Below are 22785 nucleotides of genomic sequence, written 5' to 3'. Positions count from 1 at the left end.
TTTGCTCAAGAAGTGGAAAGCAGCTTTTTTGTTTATTCTAAGTGATAATAGAACAAGTTTTGGCCCGGAAAGAAAAGTTGTGGCTAGGCAGGAGAATGATTCCCAGCGTCAACCATATGTTGCATTCATCTAACTGAAGTGGCTTAATTGCTGGTAGATGTTGCTGCACTCATGAAGATAGCGCTAAGCTTTCTGCCAAGGTTGTTTGCTTATAATTGCATTTCCTGGGTGTAAAGGGGGTCCAAAACACTTTCTCCTGATGAGTTTCCCTTTCAGTCTCCTGCTTAGGTAGGCACCACAGGGTTTGCATCGGGAGATGCTTGCCTGAAACAAAGCTCTGGAGGTCTCGCAGCATTAAAGCTCCTGTCTTGGAAGTGCAGCAGCCATTTCCCAAATGTGCAGCTCTCCTCCACTGGAGAGGGAGCAGTGGTTTGGGGTAGGTTATTCCTCTGAGAGCATAGCTGGCTTCAGCCTAGGATGGAAGCAGCTCAGATATTGACCTGTCTTTTTGTAGCTGTGATGAGCTGCAAGCTCACTCCTTCTAGACCCTTGATATCGTGCATCCTTTCCAAAAAATATTCCCGTCGTGAAATCCAAAGTGGGATATGGGATTTCTCGCTGAGGGGTAAGCGGGCTGGCTGTAACAACGGGCAGCCTCCCTCTACTTCTGCCTATGTATTCTCATGATAAAGGGCACTTTAAAGCCCTTCTGACAATGAATGAGTCCTGGTTAAATATTTCAAGAACTTCTTTACATGGTTTCCTCTGATGCATGTACTGTTGAGACATCTGTCTTCGGTACTAATAAAGTAGTCTAGATTTAAAATGAACTTCATTGGATTGCTTTGAAACTATAGGCACATATGGTTCATAATTAGCTGGATATCTCTTATAGTTAAATGATTTTTCCCCTCTCTCTCTCTCTGTCGCCCATTCGCATCAATAATAGAAGCAAACAAAGTTCCAATTGTTCCCTGTTGCAGGACATTATGTGCCTGAATAAATGGATGTTGGCTGTGTCTACATGGATTTGCCATATGGCTACAAAGGCCGAAAGAATAGGGGCAGTGTGCTTTGTGCTGGGGCGAGGCGGGCTGGGTGGAGCAGGGTGCGGGGTGGCTGCACACCTTCCTGCCCCGCATCCCATGGGGCTGGGCTCGGGCACCGGAGCTCCTTGCCTGGCCCGACGGCCCCCTGCCTGCTCTGCTGGGATGCTCCGGGGACACCTTGGCACAGCTCCTGCGGCCGAGGTATTTGAGAGCTTGGAGCAGGGATTTTTTCATTGCAGAAAGTCCTATTATGAGTGGGGGGCTGGGACAATGGAGGTCCCAAAGGCACCTGCTTTCATGAAAGCGAGAGAAAAGCCCATAAATCCTGGAGGATCCAGCTGCCTCGCTCCGGGTATTGTTGGCTTTCAGAAGGAAAGGGAAAAGCTATTTTTCTTTTCAAAGAGGGGGGAAAATCGTATTGAGGCAGTGGCCACTGATGCGGGCATGTAAAATAATCCTGTTCTGATTAAGCGATCATGGAGCTGGAGGTAATCAATGTTACTTTTACAGCCGGGAGCGTTTCGCAGCCGTGATGGGGGGGCAGAGGTGAGCGCTGCGGGGGCTGGGGAGCACCGATGTGGGTAAACCCTCGGCCTTCTTCTCCTGGCTGCCCCCCTCTCGCCCTCCCACATCCCTGACATAGCATCATCACGCAGCTCCTAGGGCTTAAAAGGGACAAATCCAGCCAGCCGCTCCCCTCCTGCGCTCTCTGGCACCACCTGTGGCCAGGATCGGGCCCCCTGCAGGTGGCTGCCCCCCACCACCCCCCCAGCACAGGGCTCAGGGTGCATGCCCGGGGTGCCCCCTGTGAGCTGCACTGGGGTGCGTGGCTGTGCCAGCACCGGGTGCTGTACTCATGTATTTTGCCTGGTGGCTGTTCTGCTCCCCCCTTTTATAGCTGGAATTGCAGGATTTTCCTCAAAATTAATGCTGGACTTGGACCAGAGGGATGGGGAAGATTTACCTTGCAGTAAGATAGGGTGGGGGCGTGCAGGTTGCAAGGGTCCCTCCATACAGAGCCTGCTGAGGGGCTGTGCCTGCCCCTCATTACCCCCACTTAGTGTGGGGCAGCCCCACAGCCTGGGGGGGTCTTGGGCCCAGCTTTGGCAAGAGGAGAAGGGAAAAACAAAGCATAGAAAGGCTGAATTTGGGGCTTCCATGGGTGTGTGTTCCCTACCTCACTTTAACTCCAGCAGCGCTCACACACATGTGGTCACAAGCCACCAAGTCCTTTCCTCCAGCAACTGGGGGCAGCTTTGCACTGCACAGGGGGTGTGGATGCAGCCACAGTGCATGGAGCAATACGGGCTTGGGTCTCAGTGATCACAGCCACCCCCCCAGCTCCCAGCCCCCCGGGACATCTGCACAACACACACCAAGCAGCATTGCAAGAGTTTCCTGGATTTTTTTTTATTATTATTATTTGAAGTTGTGGCATTATTTGCAATGGCAGTGGTACAAACCGGCTCAGAAACCATTGAAACAGATTTGTCTTCAAGTAAAGTCTAAAAAAATGTTTTGATTCATAACTACATCTTGCGAATGCAAAAAAAAACACTATAAAAATAAATTTACATTTTGTAAATAACAAAAGCAAATATAGTGCCCTTTGGCTTAACCAAAAGAAAAAAAATGACTATTGGATGTCAGTTATCCACATTTCTGACATAAATAGAAAATATAAGTTAGTATAACTCTTAAAAAACGTTTTTGTACAAATATACACTTGCTTTTTTCTTTTTTTCCTCCACCTTTTCCTTTTTTTTTTTCCTTGCACTGAGAGCTCAGCAGAGATTAAACATTTCATATAAATGACTTTTAAAGCTTTACACTTCTGGCCAGTGTACTCACATTAGGCATAATACATTTCTACATAGAACGTAATACATTGCACAGTTGTACGGTAACACTGCTCCGTGCGCGGCCGGGCGCTGCGCCTGTGGCTCCGGCTCCGCTCCGGGGCCCGGGCCGGGCGGGGGGCCCCGGTTGGCCGTGCCTGGGGGGGCGCCTCGCCCCCGGGGCTGCACGCCTCTCCCGTGGGTGCCGTAGTGCAAAAATCTAGGGGGGGACGGGGGAAAAAAAAAAAATTATGATGGGATACGTAAATTAATAGGAAGCCCCCTCCCGAGCATCATCCTCCCCTCCGGGTGCTCCTCACCTGGCTCACCGGAGCCGCTTGCGGGGGGTCTGCTCAGCCGGCACGGCGGCGGGGGGGGACGCGCAGCCGGGGGGGCGCTCGGCCGCTGCCTTGGGCTGCGCCGGCCGTTTCCTCCTGGCGAAGAAATCTGGGGGGGGGGGGGACGAGAGAGGGGGCGTCAGCGAGGCGGAGGGGGCGCACGAGGGGGGGGGAAAAAGGGGGGGAGGACCCAACTCCCCGCTCCCCCCGTCGGGGCACGCACCTGTGATGCGGGCGGCGGGGCCGCTCCGTCGGGCGGCGCGGCGGCGAGGAGTGGGGGGCGCGGAGCGGTTCTCCCGACTCAGCCGCCCCCCCGGAGCCCCCTTGCCGGCGGCGGGGGGCGACGGTGCCGGGGGAGCCCGGCGCAGGGGGACCCGACGGCGCCCCACCTGCAGGGTCTCCCGGTAGAAAGCGGGCACGGCGCCGCCTTCCACCTCCTCCCAGCGCAGGCGGCCGGGCGCGGGGGGCAGCGGGGTGTCGGTGTGGAAGTTGTAGTCCCAGCGGCGCTGGTCGGCCTCGCCCATCTCCCGCAGGCGGCTCCGCAGCTCCCGGCCCAGCTCCTCATGGTCCACCGGCCCGAAGAGGCTCCTGCAGACAGCGCTGCGGTCATGGCCGGCCAGCAGCGCCCGTCGGGCCGCCAGGCGCTCCAGGGCCAGGGGGCCGGAGAGATGCACGTCGGCCATGGGTGCGTGGAGGGGGGGTGCGTGGCTGCGTGAGGGCCCCCCGCCACTCCTCCTCGCCGCCAGTCCCGTCTCGTCCCGCAGCCTTGCCTCCCCGCCTCTGAGCCCCTTCCCCTGGCCGCCCCGCTTTTAAACCCCGCTCCCCTCGAGGCCGAGCAAAACACCCATTAGCAGCACGGCGTTGCCCTGCCAGCAGCCCGCCGCGATTGGCGGCGGCCCCCCCGCCGCCCCCCCGGCCCCCGACGGCAGCCCTCCTGCCCGCGCCCTCCATTGGCTGCGCCGGGCAGCGCCGCTCCGCCGCCGGCCGCATTGGCCCGGCCCGGCCCGGCCCCGCCGCATCGGGCCGGGGGGGGCGGCCCCGGCGCTGGCCCGGCCCCGGGGGGGCGGCCGCGGAGCTCCCCGCCCGCCGCCGCCTTTGTCTGCCGGCGGCCGCAGCTCCGCCGACGCCTCCCCGGCGATTTTCGGGCTTGTTTTTATCCCCTCCCTCCCGCCTTGCCAGCCCGGAGGTGGGGTGTGTGTGTCTGTGGCATCATCGTTATGTTTTAGCCTTTTTATTTCTTTTTTTTTTTGTTGTTTTCTTTTCCCCGAGGGGACGTTTTGCAGCATCCGTAGGGCGCGGGGGGGGAGGACAGCGGGACCGCTGCCGGCTCGGGGTTTTTATTACGCTGCTGCAAAACAAAGCGGGATGCTTGCAGATCTCAAAACAAGCTGAGGGCTATTTTTAAAAATAGGACTGCTCGACTGCATGGAAGTAATAAGTCGCAGCCTCACTGAATAGAAATACATGAAAACCACAGCATTTTCCTCTCTTAACTTTTAAACCCACATAATACATGTTTGTTCACTGCAGATGAACTAATCTCGCTATTGTGTTGCCACGGATCAGCTGGCTTGCGCTTCACATTTTCTGCAGGTCACTGCAGTCATTGCCTTTTGTTGTCTTGGGATGGGGGGGGCGCAAAAGGAAGGGGGGGTGGAGGGAGCACGATCAGACATGGTGCCAAGACTGGGCCCAGAGCACCATCATCGGAGGCTCGGTACCGCGGTGAGCTTCTCTGTGAGCAAGGAGGGAAGATATGTACACGAGATGCCCTTTGCCCCCTCTGCGAGCGAGGAGGGAAGATAAGTACCCAAGATGCCCTTTGCCCCTCCGCACTGTTTTCCCCGTGTCTGTGGCCACTGCCAACCACATCTTCAGCCCCGCTCCCAAGGAGTGTCAGGGCCCAGTGGTGCCCCCAGTTTGGGACTCGTGGGGTCCCTAGTATGGGACCCGTGGGGCCAGGGAGGGGTCTTTCAGCACCCAGGCTTTGAGATGTCACAACGAGCTTGGTCTCCCAACATCATTTCTGATGTCTGTGGGGGTGGGAGGGCTCTCCGACAGAGGTCTGTAGCTTTGCGGTGGTGAAAAGACGACACCACAAATGTGTTCAGGGCGCAGGTCCCCTGGCCGCGCTTTGGTTTGCAGCTCAGGCCCCAGGTCACTCACTTCACGACTGGGTAGCACAGGTGCTTTAGAACAGGTGAAGGCTTTTATCCTTTTTAAGATAGCTGTTTGGGTGTGGTGTTCTCAACAGGTACTCTTGGTTTCTTGTGTGAGCCAGACCGATGTGGAAATACCACCACAGTGTCCTTCCTGAAGTGACCCCCAGGAGGTCTCCTGGCCCAAAGGATGTCACCCGAGCAGCTCCCAAGAAAGCCCTTGTGGTGACTCCGTGTCTGAATGGGTGGTAGGTGAGCGTGGGTCAGTGAGGGTTAGGCCAGGGCGAGAAGAGGTGAGGAGCCATGCTGGTGTGACAGGGGAGCGCGTTGGCCATGGCACCACGTCCACCTCTCCCCACCCCAAGGGGCAGGCTGGGTTTAGAAATAAACTGTGTAGAGTGGGAAACCTGCCGAAAAAGTACCTTCTATTCAAGTTGGAGCAAAATGGCGGTGGTCGAGTCCCCGCAGACAGGAGCTCTTTGTGAGGAGCCCTTGCTAACCTGCTGTGGTCCTCCTGGCCACCTTTCCTGTTTTCGGCCTCCTTGGTTTTATGCATTCCTGCAACAGAGGCTGAGTGAGCAAACTTCCCTGCTATTTGCAAGATGTGGGAGTACGCTCTGAAAACCTTCGTCTCAGGCCTTCCAAAGCATTTTCGGAGGTTAGCCAATATTTACGTAGAGCTCGAGGGATGTGAGGAGCTCTGCTTTTAGCAGGAAAGCGTTTGCAGGGGTTGCCGCGGGTGGGAGGCCGCTTTGCCTTCTAGCTCACCTGGGAGGTAACGCAGGTCGAGTTCAAGGTTTTAGTGTCTGATGGGGTTATTTTAGCTCATCTTCCTCATTCCTGGTGCTCTCCATCTCTTTGACTTTTTTTTGTGTGTGTGTGTGTGTGTGTGTGTGTGTGTCTGGTAATACTACATTGATGGTGACTTTTTGCATTTCTGGCAGTGTCCGAGCTTATCTTCTGCATGGAAGGTAAGCATCCAGCTCGTGTGAGGAGGGAGCACTGTCTGCACAGAGATGTGGTGTTAATTTAGTGAGTTTGTGAACTTTAAGGCCAGAGGGATATGGTATGAGCCACTAGATGAGCAGTTTGCCCAACATGAGCCTCAAAGCCTTACCCAAGGGCCTATTCACTTCTTTGGAAATTCCCACTCTAGTGCGGAGCGGAGGAATCATCGTTATGCTTAGAACAATGCCCTGTAAGAATGAAGCATTTTTGCTCAAAAAGACCGATTAGCTCTGCATACCCAGAACCATATCTGCTGATGTTGGAGAAAACAATGACTTGAGCATGTATTCCTGCTGGCTGCTCTGTTTCGGAGGGTGAGGGGGGGGAAAACGAGCTCCTTTATGGCTTGTGTATCATTGTAGGGATTGTGACTGCAGGAGGTTTATTATGTTTGTTCCTGTTTGGAAGGAGTCCAGGGTGGCCATCAGAGCGAGGGCCGAGGTCGCTGCCTTGGCAGATAGGGGAGGAAAGGTCCTCTCGCTGCAAAGCGAGCAAGAAGCAAGTGAGCACATTCAGTAATGTTAAGGTGTTAGTAAGGTAACAAAACAGAGAGCCCCTGCACTGTCATTCTGGCAGGGCTAGTGGTCGTAGAGCTGCAGTTTAACTTCTTCGCAGTAGAGAGGTGGTGGAGGCAAACACATCCCTATGACACCTCCATCTGCTGGAGTCTCAGCATCTCCTGCATGAACGGTCCAGTTCTCAAAGTGCTGCCAGACAAACAGACCCAGGTTCTGGGTTCAAGGCTTCTACTTTGGTCCCATCTCAGTTCCTTAAACAGAGCTTTGTCCTATACACCTAACAACGTTTAACTCAGAATTAATTTAGTGCAGTCTAAATGCACTCGCCTCACTTCAGGACGTGTTGTATTTGATAATTGTTTTAGCAGAGAAGTAGAACAATAAACACTAGTACTTTATCTCCCATGCAATTCTCTTTTACTGTGCATGTGATCACGCGTGGTTTGCAGTTTTGCATTTATACCAGTGGCAATTTTGTGTGGTACTTTGGAGTCCTGCTTAAATAAGCCACAACTAAAGTTCAAGCCAGTGCAGGCTGTCAAGGCTTCTGCTTGGGGCTCTTTCACCATCTAAGTGACCTTTCAAATTATTAAAGCCCACGTACATTCAGAACAGCAATAAAAAGTCAAGTTATTTGATTTGATAGCTAGGCAAAAACATGCTAGTTCAGGGGTTAAAATGTGGGAGGATAATCTGAACAAAACCCTGAAAAAATGCTGGTGGGTTTTGTTCAGTTTAGATTGCTGTATATTCCTTATTGAATTTTCAAAATCAGTCAAAAACTCAAATCTCAGAAAAGCGCTTTATTTCATTTAATTTCACTTAATTCCCCCCCCCCCCCCCCTTCTTTTTTATTTCTTCTTGGCTCTGAGAAGAAGCTAGTCTTGCTGTGCTGCTGCCCCTTTGCTTTTCATAGTGGATCCATGGTAATAGTATTCTCAGAATAGCTTTTTGGGTCTCTTCCAACTCGGGCTATTCTATGCTTCTATAGGTTGTTTCTAATTCCTGTACTGGGAGAGAGTCTATTACCCCAGTTTTATTTTCAATGTACTGTTTTTTAGGTGAACACTGCGTCGATGCTGGCAGTTGTGCAATGACTGCTGAAGGAGATCGCTTGTGGCCTCAGCTCCTCCAGGAAGTACCTGATCCAAAAAAACAAGCCCAGGAAGAGCAGGAAGCACACCAGGAGTATCCTCAGATGGATCCCAGCCACACCTAAAGGAAACAAAACCTACATTTAAAAAAAATAAAAATAAAAAAATCCCAGCCCTGGAAGATGCAGCCTGACCGTACCCGGGCTGGCCCCGATGCGCGGGGCAATGGTGCCCTCTAATGTCGGCCGGGCCCGGCGGAGCCGCCCGCTGCCCCCCGGAGGTGCCAGGTGCCTGCGTGGGCTGCCTCGGGTGGGCTCTGGCAGGGGATACAGGTCTTAAATCCGTCCGGGGTGTGCAGAACTGCCAGGGTACCAAAATGCATGGCAGCCGAATTCACCCGCCTGTAGGTTTCGCAGGTTATTCCGAGCTCGTTTGACTCCTTGGCAAGACCTCTGGATGGGACAATGCCTTCAGTTCAAGCTGTGAAAATGAGGTTAAGGTGCACGTTGTCCTGCTCCCCAGGCTGGGTTCCTTCTTGTTTGCCTCTCCCTCCGATCCCCGTGATGGGCTGTGAGATAGCTTACGATGACGCAGCGAGGTGAGATAATTCCCCCCACCCCCCAGCCTCCCATATGCAATTCTTTAATTAATTTATCTCCTCGCCTACAGCTTTACATTTGCGTTCAGCATAGTAACTCTCTGAAGACGCAGCGCTGAAGCTTTCTCTAATCTGGAGAAGCGATCGTTTTGTAATCTGCCTCGTGGACTCCTGGCATTAATGTGGCTGCAGGCTCTGAACAAGGACCAAGCACAACACAGCCGGTGGTGAACCTGCAAGAGGGCGGGTCTTTGGGCTCCCAGGGGGGTATCCATCATGTTCCTTCTGCAGCCAGTCTAACTGTATGGAGGCTGCCCTGCCTGCAGTATGGTATGTGATTAGATAGGGCAGGGAGTTAATTGTAACTGGCATAGCACTATAAACATGCTTATGTCATGTTGTAATTGGCTCTTGGTGAAACAGCTTCACAAAGGTGCAATCAAAGGCAGGCTTTTGCCCCGATGATAGCCGGTATCTTGCTGTCCTCCAGCAGGCAGCTTTGCCAGCATGAGCATTACGATTCTCTTGGTCATGTCACACAGTAACATATTCTGCATGGAGTCTCCCCATGTTGTTTAAAGTCAAAGAGAGAATCTTATCTCCAACACAAGCATGGCATCTGTCCTGGGAAGAGCATAAGCAAGCCCCGGTTATTTATAAATAAGCACGTGCCCTGCACAGCAAATTCTGTGCGTACGGTGACACATAGTGGCATTTCAGACCGACGTGGTACAAATACTTCCAGCATGAACCGTGTTCTCAAACATTGTCATGACTGAGTGAGTCAGAAACAAATGTTTGCTAACAGCAAAAGCAGCAGAGGAGCTGGATGCAAAAGACTGAAGGAAAAAATCCCAACAGCAAATTTAATCTAGGTCCTTTCCTCTTGATGCACCACAAGGACTGAGCCAGTCCGTGGTTTCTGAGGGTGCTTCCAGTGAGGGGGATGCAGTGGTGGCTTCATTTGTGCAGAGTTGGATGGATTTTTGGCAAATGATTTATTGCTGAGGCTCAGGAGGAGTATAATCCTTCATGCTGTCCTGGCTGTGCTGGGCAGAGAGGAGTGGAAATGATTAAATCCTTCTTGTTTCATCTTGACTGTAAGGAGGAGAGAGTCTGGGCAGCGTTGCAGAGGAGATTGGTGTCACTTTGAAGAGGAGTCTCCAGCACCTGGTCAACACAGGAAGGCAGTGGGAATTTCCTCCTAGCACCCTCCCTTACGGGGAATTTACAGAGATAATCCCACTGCTGTCTGCTCAGGCATTAGGAAAACAAGCTGGCCACTTGTTGCAGCAGCACCTTTTTTCTCTGTTTCAAATACCTGAGTATTGGCAAAATGCTCTGGTCCCATCACTGCTTTGGTAGGGCTGGTGCTGAACCAGCTTGGATTGCAAATTTGCAGGGTTTGCTTCATTTCTGGGAAAGACCTATGATGGGTCCTAGTTTTAGTGCACGGAGACTTTGATGTTGGGAATCGTGTGCTCTGGAAAATAACTGTGTGAAGCAGAGGGCATAGCTCCAGGTGAGCTGCTCTTGTACTGTTCCAGCCCTCTCCAACAGCATGTAAAGTTTACTTTGATTCTGCACAGATAGGAAAATCTATTTCAGCGGGCCTAGTGCTGTTTCGAACTTCTGAAGAAGTTCTGAAGAACTGCTGTAAGCAATGAGCCCAAAGTCATGCTGATTTCTTTTTGTGTTGGGCAAATTCAAGCTGAGGGAGGGTGGGAAGGCCAGGAGGAAACAGTGAAGGGTCTCCAAAGTCTTCCTGTGGTTTGAACTGAAATGTAGTGGGGAAACCATACCTCTTGTATCCCTAGCTAAAATCACGATTGTGAGCGTTATCCCCAGGCAGAGCTGGCTACAGCTTCTATCCCTGGTACAGGTGATGTGAGCCTGGCTGGCAAAATACAAATACTGCTGGTGTCTGGCCACCTCGGGAGGTGTCAACACCTCTGAGCTGCTGGTAAATCCAGCCCTGCATGCTTACGGATAGCCCTCCTCCTTCGTCCCGCCTTGTCCGTGTGTGAGCAGTGAATATCTGCACCATAGGGTTGTCCAACCCACAGAGCAGAAGGAGCTGGGTACGGGGCAGCCACGTCCTTTTCTCCACATCCCAAGGAGGCTCCACGGAGGTCTGGAGACCTCATGGAGAAACCAGCCAGGGGAATGGGAGGGGATGCACATCTCCCCTGGCCCACGAGCAGAGAGGGGTTTGTCTGGGAATGTAGCACAGACCCTCCTCTGTGCAGGGAAACCGTGGTCGGGATGTGCAAGGTTTTACAGACACATGCTTTGCAGCTCTCTAATTGCCTTGTGCAGAAACATACATTAGCAGGAACATTAAATACACATCCGTGTTTTGTTTGTGCTGGGTATAGCTTAGTTAGACGGCTAACCAACAGAGAGATTTTTGTTGCATTGTGTTGCTGGTGGTCTCTCAAATGCCTGAGAGTTATAAATCAGGCAATTGTTTGATTCTGACACAGGAAAATGTTTTGGTAAATGCAGGAGGCTCAAGACTAGCTGAAAATGTCTCAGGCTCCCATTGTTTGCAGAATGTAATGTGTGCAGAGGAAATCTACAGCATTCCTGTGACAAACCGCAACAAGAAGCTTCATACAGCCCAAATCATTTACAATTCTCATATAAATTATAATGGCTTAAATGTTATTTAAATGATAAACAGCTTTTGCATTCCAGACATTGCTGTGATTCCAGAAGGTGGCTGTATAATACCAGTTGAATGAAACATTGCATATTGAGGGCTGAACGTGAGGCTTTATTTGCCCGTATCCGTTTTTGTCACATCTAGCATGTTCTTTGGATAAGGACCTTGGACTCCCAAAGCACTGTGCGTATCTTGGAGTGTGGGGCTCTATCCATTATCCAGCAGCGAGCTGTCTGGAGGTTGGTCACGCCAACGTGCCCATAGGCTGAAGACACAACTGCAGAGACAGCAGAAGTGTCCATCACTCCTGGCCATCCCCAAGGGCACCGCTGGGGGACATCACCCCTCGCCCAGGAGGGACAGAGCCATCGAGAGACCCTATGGGCTGCAGTACTCACCCGGCCTAGGATTTCAGTGTGGGAGGACTCTTTTTTCTTGCTGATTCCTCAGTGCCTCAGTATGACAGACTGCTGGAGGCTGGTGGCATTTGCTATGTTTTGAGGCTTTCACTTTCAGGAGTAGGTCGGTGGCTGCTCTCCAGATTCTCCCAGCACCCCTTCTCTTTAGGAGCAGCTGACTGAAACTTGAGGGCTCTCCATTCCCCCAGGAGGGATTTGGGGGCAGAGGTGGGCCATGGCAGCACCTGGGAGAAGACTGTCCCAGCAAGGTCCTGCTGGAGCTGGTAAGACTGGATGGGTGCAAAGAGCTGAGAGTTTTCATCCTATTTGGTCATGTTATTCTTGGTGTGACTCTCCTGAATTCAGGCCGCGGTATTTTTTCCAAAACCCTTCTACAATTGACACAGTCTCTACCCCATGCGCGTGTTTGGATGTCAGATTCCAGCATTCAGAAATGTTCTCTTCTGGTTTAATTTATCCAGAGTATGAGAGAGGCAGTTTCTACTGCCCTGTGGTTAAGCAGCAGGACTGGCGTCCAAAGGATGATCGAATCTGATTCCAGCCTCTTCCACAGACTTCCTCTGTGATTTCAGACCAGCCATCACACCCTGCTGGCTGTTAGTGTCCCATCTGTAAGGCGAGGAGGATCCAATTCTTTTCCCTCATCCAAGTCTGGAGCTCTTTTTGTGTTTGCAGGGCACCGGACGGGGCCTTGGTATTAGATGGAGCTTTGGGGCTTTACCATTAAAAAGTCAGTAATAACCAGCCCTATTTCAGATAAAATGTGATCTGCAGTTTAATATGCTAAGTAACAAAGACTTTACCAAAAGAATGAACAATGGGCTTTTTCCATTTCACAAAATAATTTGCCAGGCAGAACAAACACACTAGCATTTTTATAAAAACAAATTATAAATAATTGCTTTTTGCAATTTAATACACACATAGAAAGAGCCAAAAGAGTTCTGCAGCCACTGGGAATCTGATTTCATTGCCGATTTGGACTGTCTCCGTAGTTTTTATGAAAATCCCTGAAGACTGTGCTATTTTGCTATTTTGTAAACTAAACATGGCTTTTTTTTTTTTTCTGCTGGCCATGTGGATTCTTTTTCCATTCATTAGCAAGCTGCCTCTTTTGTGTGTGTGTGTGTGTGTGAACACAATTAAACAAAAGAATAAATCAGTCAACAAACATGGGACATAATTCTGGCTGTCCTGGGCCATATACACTCTTATTTGCTCAACGGTATAAATCTTTCAGCAGACTACAGATGAGCCCATTGCGCTTGGGGATGGGGAAGGGAGGGATGTCCCGATGTGCTGAGTGACACCAGCCCGTGGAGCATCTTGGGTTCCCATTAGGAGAGCATTTCTTGACCAGAAGCATCGTGGTCTCCTTCCTGGGCTGCTCCTACAGTGCAGGTGGGCTCAAAGGTATTTGGGAATTGCTTCAGGGGATTGGTTCCTTTTCCTCTCCCATACTTTGGACGTGATGGTTCCCAGGGGGTTGTGTTTCCATAAGGGTTGTTTTTTTTTTTGTTCTGGAGGAGAATTTGACTCATCCCACTCTTTTTTTGTTTTTTGTTTTTTCTTCTCATAGAGGGAGAGCTCACATCGACAGAGGATTTGATGCTTGAGAGATGCCTATCACTGCTGGCCAGCACTTCTGTGGCCCTTAAAGGCTCTTTTGAGGCTGTAAATATTGTTCTGACAGCTAAATCCCACCCAGAGCACTTCATGTTGTTCCAGGTCATATTAACCTTCCTCTGTCAGAAAACTCAATCTGACAGAAGGATCCAGGACTCATTTCCTCACGATTTACCCTTTTTCAACCAATATTTTCAACTGCTGGTGTTGCTGTGGGTGGGTTTCCCCTCTCCATGTACTTTTAGCTGGCCTTGCTTCCCATCTCCAGTGATTTGAGAAAGATTTCTGCCCAAGTAACATAAACACTAAGTCTTTACTATTTTTTAAAAGATGTTCTCAGGTTTCTCACTCTATTTTTCCACAGATCACCAGATAAATAGGCCTCAGGAAAGATATACCAGGGAGGGTAACTATAAATACTCCAAAATGTTGAGAGTAAGTGTCAAGACTTAATGCATAGCTAATAGCTAAATCTGCATAGCTAAATCTGCAGTTTAATCACAAGACATTTACATTTATCTCCTCACTTGCTTTCAGCGCAGTCTCCCTGGGATATCTGTCCATTTAAAGTTTATTTATGCTACCCAAGAAAATTCATCTGCTATTCATAATGTATTCCTCCCCATTTTTAAAATTAAACATTTTTCTTTAAATATGACTCATCAGTGGCTGAGTGCTACATGGGGTGTAGTCCACCGCTGATCCAGAAAGTGCCTTTACCTTAAAATGCAACGCCAGCCTACACCACCCATTATATCATTATCATTACAGATACAGATGAGCTGGCCCCCTGGGCAGGATGAGTCTCATCTGTGGAGGGAGAGGGCATTTGATGGAGAGCGGCTGCATGTGCAAGTCATTGCTTTAGTGGGATCTGTTTTCAGTTGCTGCTGAGACAAACTTACCAGTCAAAATATTGCAGCTTTTCAAGTCCAAGTCAGCAAGGTTTCCTGTAAGCAGTGTTTTACATTGTATTTGCAAGAGTTGCTTTTGTGATTGTCTCAAAACCTCGGTAAAGAGAGCTCTGTCGTTAATTTTACTCTTCTATTCAATGCTGGCGATTTGTACTTTGTGCCTGTCAAGCGCAAACCAGGAAGTTTTATTTGACAATGTTGCTGCTGTGCTGCAGGAAACCCAAAGAGCAGAAAAAGCCATTGTTTTGTGCTTAGATGTGCTCAATGCCAGGCACCAATCCTTTACTAAATTGGGATGCACTCTGGGTAACCTTCCTTCTTCAGTAACAGATATGACTCTTAAGCTGCCCCGAGCTGGGTCTGCTCGAGTGGTCACAGTGGTATAGGAGCGTCACTCCTAAAAAGTGCTTTTTCACTCTTGCTCCAAATGTGTTTGCAGAAGGTTGTTCCTGGGCAGCCTCCAGCACTATGGCAGCAGCCCCTGGTGAAACATTAATCTCTTGGCCTTCCCCTCACTCACTGGGAGTCAGAGCCCAACAGCCTTCCCCAAATCACCGGGCTCTGTGGAGTAAGAAGCTGTGCCCAGACATCTCACAGCTCCCTCTCCCTGGGCTTAGCTAGACACCTGGCAGCCCTGAGAACTGCTCCACGTGCAAGCCAGCAGAGGTACGTATTTGTCTCTGGATTCAGCCTTTGTGATGAGTTGAGCCTCCGTTTCCACACAGAGGTGCTCCTCAACAAGCAGCTGGCTGATGTGCTCAGTGATGGAGCCTCAAACCAGAGGGTCTGCAAGAAATGTGAGAGCTGGACTGACCAAAGCCTTAAGAATTTCAAGAAGTCGAGCATTCACTTGTGTATGTGCTAGAAAAAAACAGAGCTGAGCCAGTGTGTTTAAGCAGGACAGTGGACAAGATCTCCTGAGGTCCCTTCCCAGCAACAGCCCCATGATTCTACAAATTCAGGGTGCTGGGATCTCTGTTTTCTGTTCCTCTTTAAAATAAAGATAATGCTCAACCAGAGCTCCAGGCTTCAGCAAGTAAGCAAACAAATAAAACCCCAAGCAGACAAGCAAGGAAACAAACAAATAAAACCCTAAGCACTCACGCAAGCAAGCAAATAAACATAACCCCCAAAGGACAAATGAGTCTTGTTTGTTTGTTTTAATTTTCCAGTTTGCAGTCAGCCTCCTAATTAGTGTGGATTTAATACATTTTTAAAAATTTATTTATGTTTTGGTTTTGGCTAGTAATTTGTAGTCTGAGTGGAGTCATATGTGAACATTTTCTAGCTCAGGCTCTCTATAAATTTTCACCACCTGGTGCAGTGGGGAGAAAAGGTTCAGCTGGAGATCCTGGTGAAAACAACTGGAGCTGCATGTAAGACTGGTGTTTAGTTAGGATCTATGTAAATGTACTGCTGGAAGCACGAGGACTTGGAGACAGCCACTCTGCTGTGAGCTTCACTTGCAACCTCCAGAAATTAAACCTAAGTGCTTTCCATGAAGGATAAAACCAGTCATCTCTTCTGAGCCACCAGAGACAATGGAAGTGAGAGAAGTGAAGGAGTTAAAGAGCTGAAGGGTTTGTCACATGCTCTCACTTGGGGCAATGTCCACTTTTACCCTGCTGGGGTTCTCAAGCTAGTCTTTGCTGTGATGGTCCTCTGAGCAATGCCCACCTGGGACAAGGCTGAAGAATGAGATCAGTGGCTCAATGAGTGGCTGCCTTTGATCCTGCCTAAGAAGTAAATGAGAGAAAGGGGGGTGAAAAAAGGAAAGAAAATCCCTGCCAAGCTGACTCAGCATATTTCACACTGTTAAGCTTTGAACTGTAAACACAGCATTTGCACCTTTTGTGTACTCCACATTCCCAGCCAGGACGCACCTTGGTGCCCCTTTTCAGCTCAGCAGCCAGCAGTAAGTCACCCCGTGAGCACTACGAGTGAAAAAGCCAGTTCGGGGTGTGAGGAGAAAGCCTGGAGGATGAAGAGTGAGACACAGGGGGAGAGCAACCACATGGGAGAGCTCAAGAGGGGACGAGTGATCCTTGTCGCCTACCTGATAGCAACCATAGACCTGACCTTCTTGTTCATGCAGCTTGGAGTCATGCCTGTGAGTATGGGTTGCTGGGTTTTATGGCACTTCTTACCTTCAATGCCAATTGTGAAATCTTCTAGCAAAGCCAGAAGGGACTTTTCTAGAAGAAAAAAGAGAGTAAAGTGTATTCCTGTCTAGCAGGCAAGCTGTGACTGCGTTCAGGGTGTGCAGCTGCTTTATTGTACTGTAGCAGCACCTCGAGCCCTTTCCCAGTCTGAGGGCCCTGCTTGAGGCTGATGTCTCCTGCCTGTTCTTGCTAGGATGGGACCTGGGAGTGGTGAGAGACCCAGTAAGCTGTCAGGAGAGCTCAGAGGTAGGTTTTCTGACAGCATTATATTCTCACCACAGTGCAAACTGCCAGCAGTGAGGAGTGAGCATGGCTTGAAACAGTAGGAGCTCTTGGACGGGGCTGAGCTGAGCAGAAGGATAGGAGAAGGGGTGGAGGGACAGAAGCTGTGCGTGGTGCTGGGTGGTTAAAGGAGACCATCAGCATCTCCTGTGGGTAGCAGAGGTGCTGCCAGAACCACAGAGGAGGGAGCAGCAATGGTCAAAATATGGCTTGTTGGAAAGGAGTGCTGGCAGACACAAGTGCAGTCCCCATCTCTCCAGGCCCTGTATTTTATGTGTCTTTTTTCCGTGCTCATCCACTTTCTGGTGTTTCTTTCCAATCTGTGAATTCCTGGATCTATGACACAGCTGTCTGTCCTTGCCTCTGGTCAGCCCATGCTTTCTGGGACATCTCTGCTGTGTTTGTGCCTCCAGAGGCGAACTGCTCTCTCCTCCGGGGACCAAACCAACCCCATGGTGTCCTGAGCCTGTAGGCTGGGAGTGTTTATTTGTGGTGGCTCTTCAGGGTTTGCATCTCTTTTCTTTCTGTGGGCATCCCATGCAGACTAAAGGCCACATTTTTGCCCATATGTTGCTTGCCTTGTTAAACAACATCTCCAAGACCTGGGTGCTGGGTCTGCAGACAAGAGAAGGCTGGTTACTGCCTACCTCATCCCTGTGTGCAGAGCCTGAATGGTAAAGGGCCTGCCTCAGGTTCAGCTGTGTTGGACCACAAGTGTAAAAAGTGATTCAGATCTGTCACCTGGTTCTAAACTGATGGTTTTGATCACATCCTGCTTATTTTCATCAGCAGATGATGTGGGCCAGAGGCTTTGTATTTATTCAGAAGCCTGAGACAATAAAGGTTGCATCTGTAGGTATGGAGAGCTGAAGGAAGCAATGGTTTGAAGCCATAGTCCTCTACGTGCAGAAATGAAGCTCTTTTTTCAGAAACATAATATACTTCATTTTCCCTGATCCATTTTTTTTTTTCTTTTCAAGTACTTGGCAAAGAGCCTGGGTTTGGATTCGGTGGGGTTTGGCTACCTCCAGACAACCTTTGGTGTTCTCCAGCTCGTGGGAGGTCCCATTTTCGGAAGGTAAGGGATAACAATTCTCATGACCCTTTTTGTGGCTGAAAAAGGCCAGACTTTTTTTTATATTTTAATCATAAAAACATTTAGTTCTGGTTCATGGTCCTGTTGAAGTGTTTGAAGACTTCATAAATGAACAATGGGAAAATAAATACTGCAAGTAGAAATACCACAATGTCGAAGCAACCTTTATATTAACTTAGCTATGTTTTAATGGCACACATTTAAGTGTAACAATATACTGGGAACAGGCTTAAGCCATCAGACTCCTCAGAGCCCAGGTCCTAATGGCTTAATCCTGCAAGCATTTTATAAGCATGTGTAACCTTAGAAATGTCCTGTGACTGGGAAACTTAGGGAAAAAAAGGTATTTATTCTTGTTAAGTAGAGCTGTCAATGAAAAGACTGAGGATCATGTTATTTCTAAGGCTGAATCTCACTGAATCTACATTAGGGTGTAATACAGAGCTAAAATTCCTCAGAGTTTGGGTGAATTTTTAAGAACTGATCTATCTACAAGCTCATCTACAGAAATAGGAAAAGAGTGGGAAAAGACTCAGGTTTTCTGCCTACATCATGGGACATTTGCTCCTGTTCTTAATGAAAAGTGAATGGCAAGAAAAATCCTAGAGTGGCAGGGAAATCTATTCCCCAAAAGCAGAAAACTTGAACTAGCAGTGTGATCCAGTAATGGGGAAACTAAAATGAGACTGAGAAAAATCTAGCTTTTCTCCTTAGTTCTGCTGCCAATCAGCAAGTGATACATGGATATGGTGCTAGTATGTGCCTTAGTTTCCCTTCGTGGGATTTTACCTTTGTGATTGACTTAGGTTGTGAACTCTGCTGTGTCCTCTAGTAGGCAGTGTGTAGCACCTCAAGGACCTGACCTCTCAAAGCCTTTTGATGATACCACAATACCTGTTTTAATACTTGAATGCCCATACATAATACTTGAATACTTGAATGTTACTTCTTTTAATATAGAAAACTAGAGAGCAGCATTTATGTTCTGGACCTGAGATATCTGATATCTGTTTTTTTCCTCTGTGCATGTCACTCGCTAATGTTCAAAAAAGACACTGAAGGGAATGGGGAAAGGTAAAGAAAAATCCATGTGCCCCTTGCTTCCTGCTGGTACAGGTGCGGCTGAAGGTGTATGTTGCCAGATTGAAGCCAAAATTTGTGACGTACGTTTGAGATGAAAAGGATTTTCCTACATGTGAGACTGCTTTGTCCTTGATGTGAAAGTAGATAAAGAGAAAATAGGATGGATAAGAAATAGAAAAATGTGGAGTTTAGGTCAGTTCTTGTACATCTTGCCTGATGCTGCCAAATAGCCACGATATGATGAAGCACTGAAATTACCCTTTAAAAACAAAATCAAAAAAGCCTTGGACTATCCAGTAGATTGAAGTCTGTAGGTTACAAATGGCTATTATAAGCTTCCCTGGGTTTAATGTAAGTAGAAGTTCTGACCTGAGCCTCCTCCTTAACATGAGTCCCTCTAATTACTTATGCTTAACTCTGTTTGCAGACCAATCTTGGCATTTTTTGTTTCTTTTAGTGGAAGCACCACTAATTGCTAGGCAAGGTAACACTGATCTGATAACTGTGATATGCAACTTCAGTTAGGGGAAGGGAAAAATATAAATGAAAAACTTAATCTAAGGTGTGTTTTATAGTAATCTTAGTCCTAGTTGCTAAGAACCATTCCTATAGTACTCCTGGACATGATCTAAATTAGCTTTTTAAAGTACCTTTAAAGTAAACCAAGGACTTGAATAGAACCTGAACAAAAACTTGATTTGACTGTTTTGTTATTTCTGTTTTGTTTTGTCTTCCTTAAATTGAAGCAAAACTGATCTACTGTTGTGAAGTCTTTATTAAACCTAAATAAGAAACTATCCATTTTTCTTCAATGATGCTGTGAACATCCTCTGGAAACAAATTGGGACAACTTCAATCTCCATTGAACCTGGACCGAAAAAAAATAGCTAACTTGATTCCCTGGTCTCAAATGACTCAGAGCTGAAAAATAAAATTTGAGGGCACTATGTGCTCTGAAATGATAATATTGAGTGTGTTAACTGTACACCTTCTGAGCTGCTGCACCTGCCTCTGCTTGTCAGGTCTTCAGCAGCCCTGAGATAAAACACACTGAGCTGGGCTCTGATTACCCAGACTGCCTCTGGGAGCTGAGCATCCCTGGAAATCCCATCAGTGCCTCTCGCAGGGTCAGTGGGTGAGACCAGAGTGGCTGTGCAATCCCACCTGGGTGGGTGGACCTGCCCCATCCCACTTCTGACAACCTCGCACTGTTTCTGTACTAGGTTTGCAGATCAGTTTGGTACCCGAGCTGCCTTAATTCTCTCCTGTGCCTCTGGAAGTGTCTTCTTCCTGCTCCTGTCCATCTCCACCAGTGTCCCCATCCTCTTCCTCTCCAGGCTGCCGGCTGTGTTCATGCATGGGCTACCAGGTAAGGTCGGGCAGGGCCAAGGGACTTTCCAAATTGCTTTTATTGCCTGGTTCCCCGGTTTGTGCTCATGTTGCTGGAAGTCAGCAGCGTGAAGGAACATTAATGTGTTCAGGCTGAAACAAAGAGGACATGAAGCAGCACTTGTATTGGTTATGGAAAGCAGGGCTGGCTGCCTGTAGTCCCAATCTGGTCTCCTGACTGATCTCGAGCAAACTGCTTGGACATCACCACTTGGGCACAGGCATCGAATGCTTGCTGGCAGCAGCTCTATACCAAACTTCTCAGCTGCCTTCTGGCAACCAGGACATTTTGTAGGAGAGCTTTTCCCTTTCTCCTGCTAAAGTGAGCATATGTACCACACAGTCGGTGATACGTGGTTACAAAAACAGCTTTTACTTCCTACAAAGCTGTTCTGATTTAGACTGACTTCCCTAGATGTCTCTGTTAAAAACCACACCACCACCTTTAGCTACTGAAGTCCATGCAGCTCATACAAGAAGATTCATGTTGGTAGGGTGTCAGCCTCTTATCGCCATTCATGAAGTGGTTTTGGTTGTCATTTCCTGCAAATACGGACTCAATTCCTTTCACTGGTGTGCATGAGCACAGGGCTGCAAAGACAGTTTTGTGGCAGGCACTGCTTCTGCGGCCCATAAACTTGTACCCACTGCTCAGAGACCACAGCAAGCTTCTTTCAAGGTATTTGTTTCCTTCCAGGTGCTCAGAAGGTTATTACAGACCTGACAGCTTCTTCCCAGCGTGCTGATGCTCTGGGGAAGCTGGGTCTTTGCTTTGGAATAGGAATCATAATAGGCTCTGCCCTGGGAGGGATCCTCTCCACCAAATTCGGGTGAGTGATCTGCTCGTTTGTTGTTGGCCTTGCTGCAGCCATTGAGGGAGCAGTGAAGGGATATTTTGCTCTTTTCACCCCTTACCAGTTTTTGATGATACTGTTCTTTGAATGAAGCAGTGTGCCGCGTTCTTGTGCCGGGCAAGGGTCTGGTATGATTCAGAGTGTCCAGAAGGCTTCTCTAACTCTTACTAGCAGCTCTTCACTAATTTTTAGGGCCAATAAGGCAAAGAACGCTCCAAACCTGACCCCTGCTGTGAGCTGTCTTTGTGTCCCACTGTGCCAGAGCCTCAGGGAGGACTGGTAGCATTACACCTGTGCTGGATAATGCAGTTGTAGACCCTCTCTCGCCATGTTGGTGGCGGTAGAGGTTCACATCAGAACTCAATGTTTTGCTTTCCATACCACCACAGAGAACTACTTGCTGCAAAGCAGTGCACACTTCATAACCTGCTCCTAAGAAATAATGTGAGTGGAAATCTGATGCAGTGTGAAACTCCTGACACTGATGTGCTTGGAGGGATGCTGAATATAGAGCAAGACCTTGGGGAAGGGGAAAGCAAGGTTGTGACACTGAGGGAAAGAGATTGAGGAGGTCTAGCCCTGAGACAGCAGGGTTAGGGAACAAAGCACAGATCTGCTTTTTTGCACGCTTTCTACTGCCTGATACACTGTAGCAGGCTGTCACCTTTTATGTGCTGAAATAGAAAAGAAATTCCTGATTTTACTGAATTTATTGGTCTCTGTTCATTACTGGTAGAGGAAGCTCAAAGCGAACAGTGTATCAGAGAAATACATGTGGCTGCAATCTTCCTGGGAGAGATCCCGTGTTTCTGTGAAGGTGCTGGGGGAAGGAAGCCCTTGAGAACTTCTGAGTATTGTGCTCTACTTTTCTTATGAACCTTAGCTTCTGTAAATTTAGGTTAGCATGGAAATATTTTCTTTTTCAACCGCTGCGAGCATTATAGCTGCTCTGCAGTGTAGGCTAGAGAGTTAAAAAATAATAATAAATAAATCATCGGGGGAAGCTTGTTTTCCAGGCATCATTCTCGTCCTGGGAGCAATCCGTGTGGCTGGCAGGGTGCTGTGCCCGCTAGGTGGCACCGTTGGCTTGTCCCCCAGCTCTGCCTGCAGCCGTCTCCTCCCTGAGCTGCACCCTGATGCGATTTCATTGACATCCCATCTTCGTGAGCTTCAGGTACCTAAGTCACATGGCAACACTTTATTATTATTATTATTCAGGCCACGAGCCCTTTTGTAGTGCCATAAGCGCTGTACAATGTACATAGGAATGTCACCTGGGCATCTTGTGTAAGTGTAAGTGGTTATAGTGTTGGGAATTGTGCACAGAGCTCTGAACCCTGTTGTGTATCCACATGCCCTCATGCCTAGTGATGCTGCTTTGCATCTCACACCTCTGTAAAGGTGGATTAAATAAGGGACTTTAACCTTACTGTGTTAAAGAGCAGCTCCTGAAAACTCTGCTGCCTCTGCCTTGGTAGAACCACAGAAACTGCTGCAGACAAAATTTCAGGAGTTTTCTTCCTTCTCCTTGGGTTATTTCCCATGCATCCAGTGGAGGGCAGCTTCAGCTTGCAGTTTGTGCATGGCTGATGGAGCATCCCATCACAGGGATTTTGTGGCTCCTGCTCCTGTCATCCCATAGCAGGACTGGGGAATGCAGTCTGTCAGTCTTCTCCATGAAGATCTGTGC

The 22785-nt window shown here is 48.8% G+C and overlaps 2 protein-coding genes and 1 long non-coding RNA gene across 3 annotated transcripts in view; 1 reads left to right on the top strand and 2 right to left on the bottom strand.

The window, feature by feature from the left end:
• Window positions 1–2450: 2450 nt before the first annotated feature.
• CDKN1C (cyclin dependent kinase inhibitor 1C) lies at window positions 2451–4107 on the bottom strand. The gene is made up of 3 exons (XM_035539564.2): window positions 3449–4107; window positions 3208–3334; window positions 2451–3107 (listed from the first exon to the last, which is right to left on the bottom strand). Exons 1-2 carry the CDS (start codon window positions 3906–3908, stop codon window positions 3213–3215), a joined length of 582 nt encoding a protein of 193 aa, XP_035395457.1. The 5' UTR covers window positions 3909–4107; the 3' UTR covers window positions 2451–3107; window positions 3208–3212.
• A 3591-nt stretch (window positions 4108–7698) lies between these two features.
• On the bottom strand, window positions 7699–12045 carry LOC118244810 (uncharacterized). Its single transcript, XR_004777642.2, has 2 exons — window positions 11669–12045; window positions 7699–8125 (listed from the first exon to the last, which is right to left on the bottom strand). It is a non-coding gene; the product is annotated as an uncharacterized LOC118244810 (long non-coding RNA).
• Window positions 12046–14524: 2479 nt separating this feature from the next.
• SLC22A18 (solute carrier family 22 member 18) overlaps window positions 14525–22785 on the top strand; it is a 58177-nt gene continuing 49916 nt past the window's right edge. Inside the window, exons 1-5 of the mRNA XM_050711130.1 lie at window positions 14525–14535; window positions 16102–16339; window positions 17654–17751; window positions 20076–20221; window positions 20939–21071. Coding sequence (XP_050567087.1) covers window positions 14525–14535; window positions 16102–16339; window positions 17654–17751; window positions 20076–20221; window positions 20939–21071 — 626 coding nt within the window. The remainder of the gene's footprint in view (window positions 14536–16101; window positions 16340–17653; window positions 17752–20075; window positions 20222–20938; window positions 21072–22785) is intronic.

This window comes from Cygnus atratus, chromosome 5 (assembly GCF_013377495.2).
Source record: "Cygnus atratus isolate AKBS03 ecotype Queensland, Australia chromosome 5, CAtr_DNAZoo_HiC_assembly, whole genome shotgun sequence".
NCBI lineage: Eukaryota > Metazoa > Chordata > Aves > Anseriformes > Anatidae > Cygnus > Cygnus atratus.
This window is presented reverse-complemented; position numbering and strand designations above follow the sequence as displayed.

Bases quoted from the DNA above. Each gene is read 5' to 3' on its own strand.
- CDKN1C (XM_035539564.2), bottom strand. From the start codon at position 3,908: ATGGCCGACGTGCATCTCTCCGGCCCCCTGGCCCTGGAGCGCCTGGCG. The intron at 3,335-3,448 runs GTGCGTGCCCCG...CCCCCCCCCCAG, and splicing joins CCCCGCCGCCCGCATCACAG to ATTTCTTCGCCAGGAGGAAA.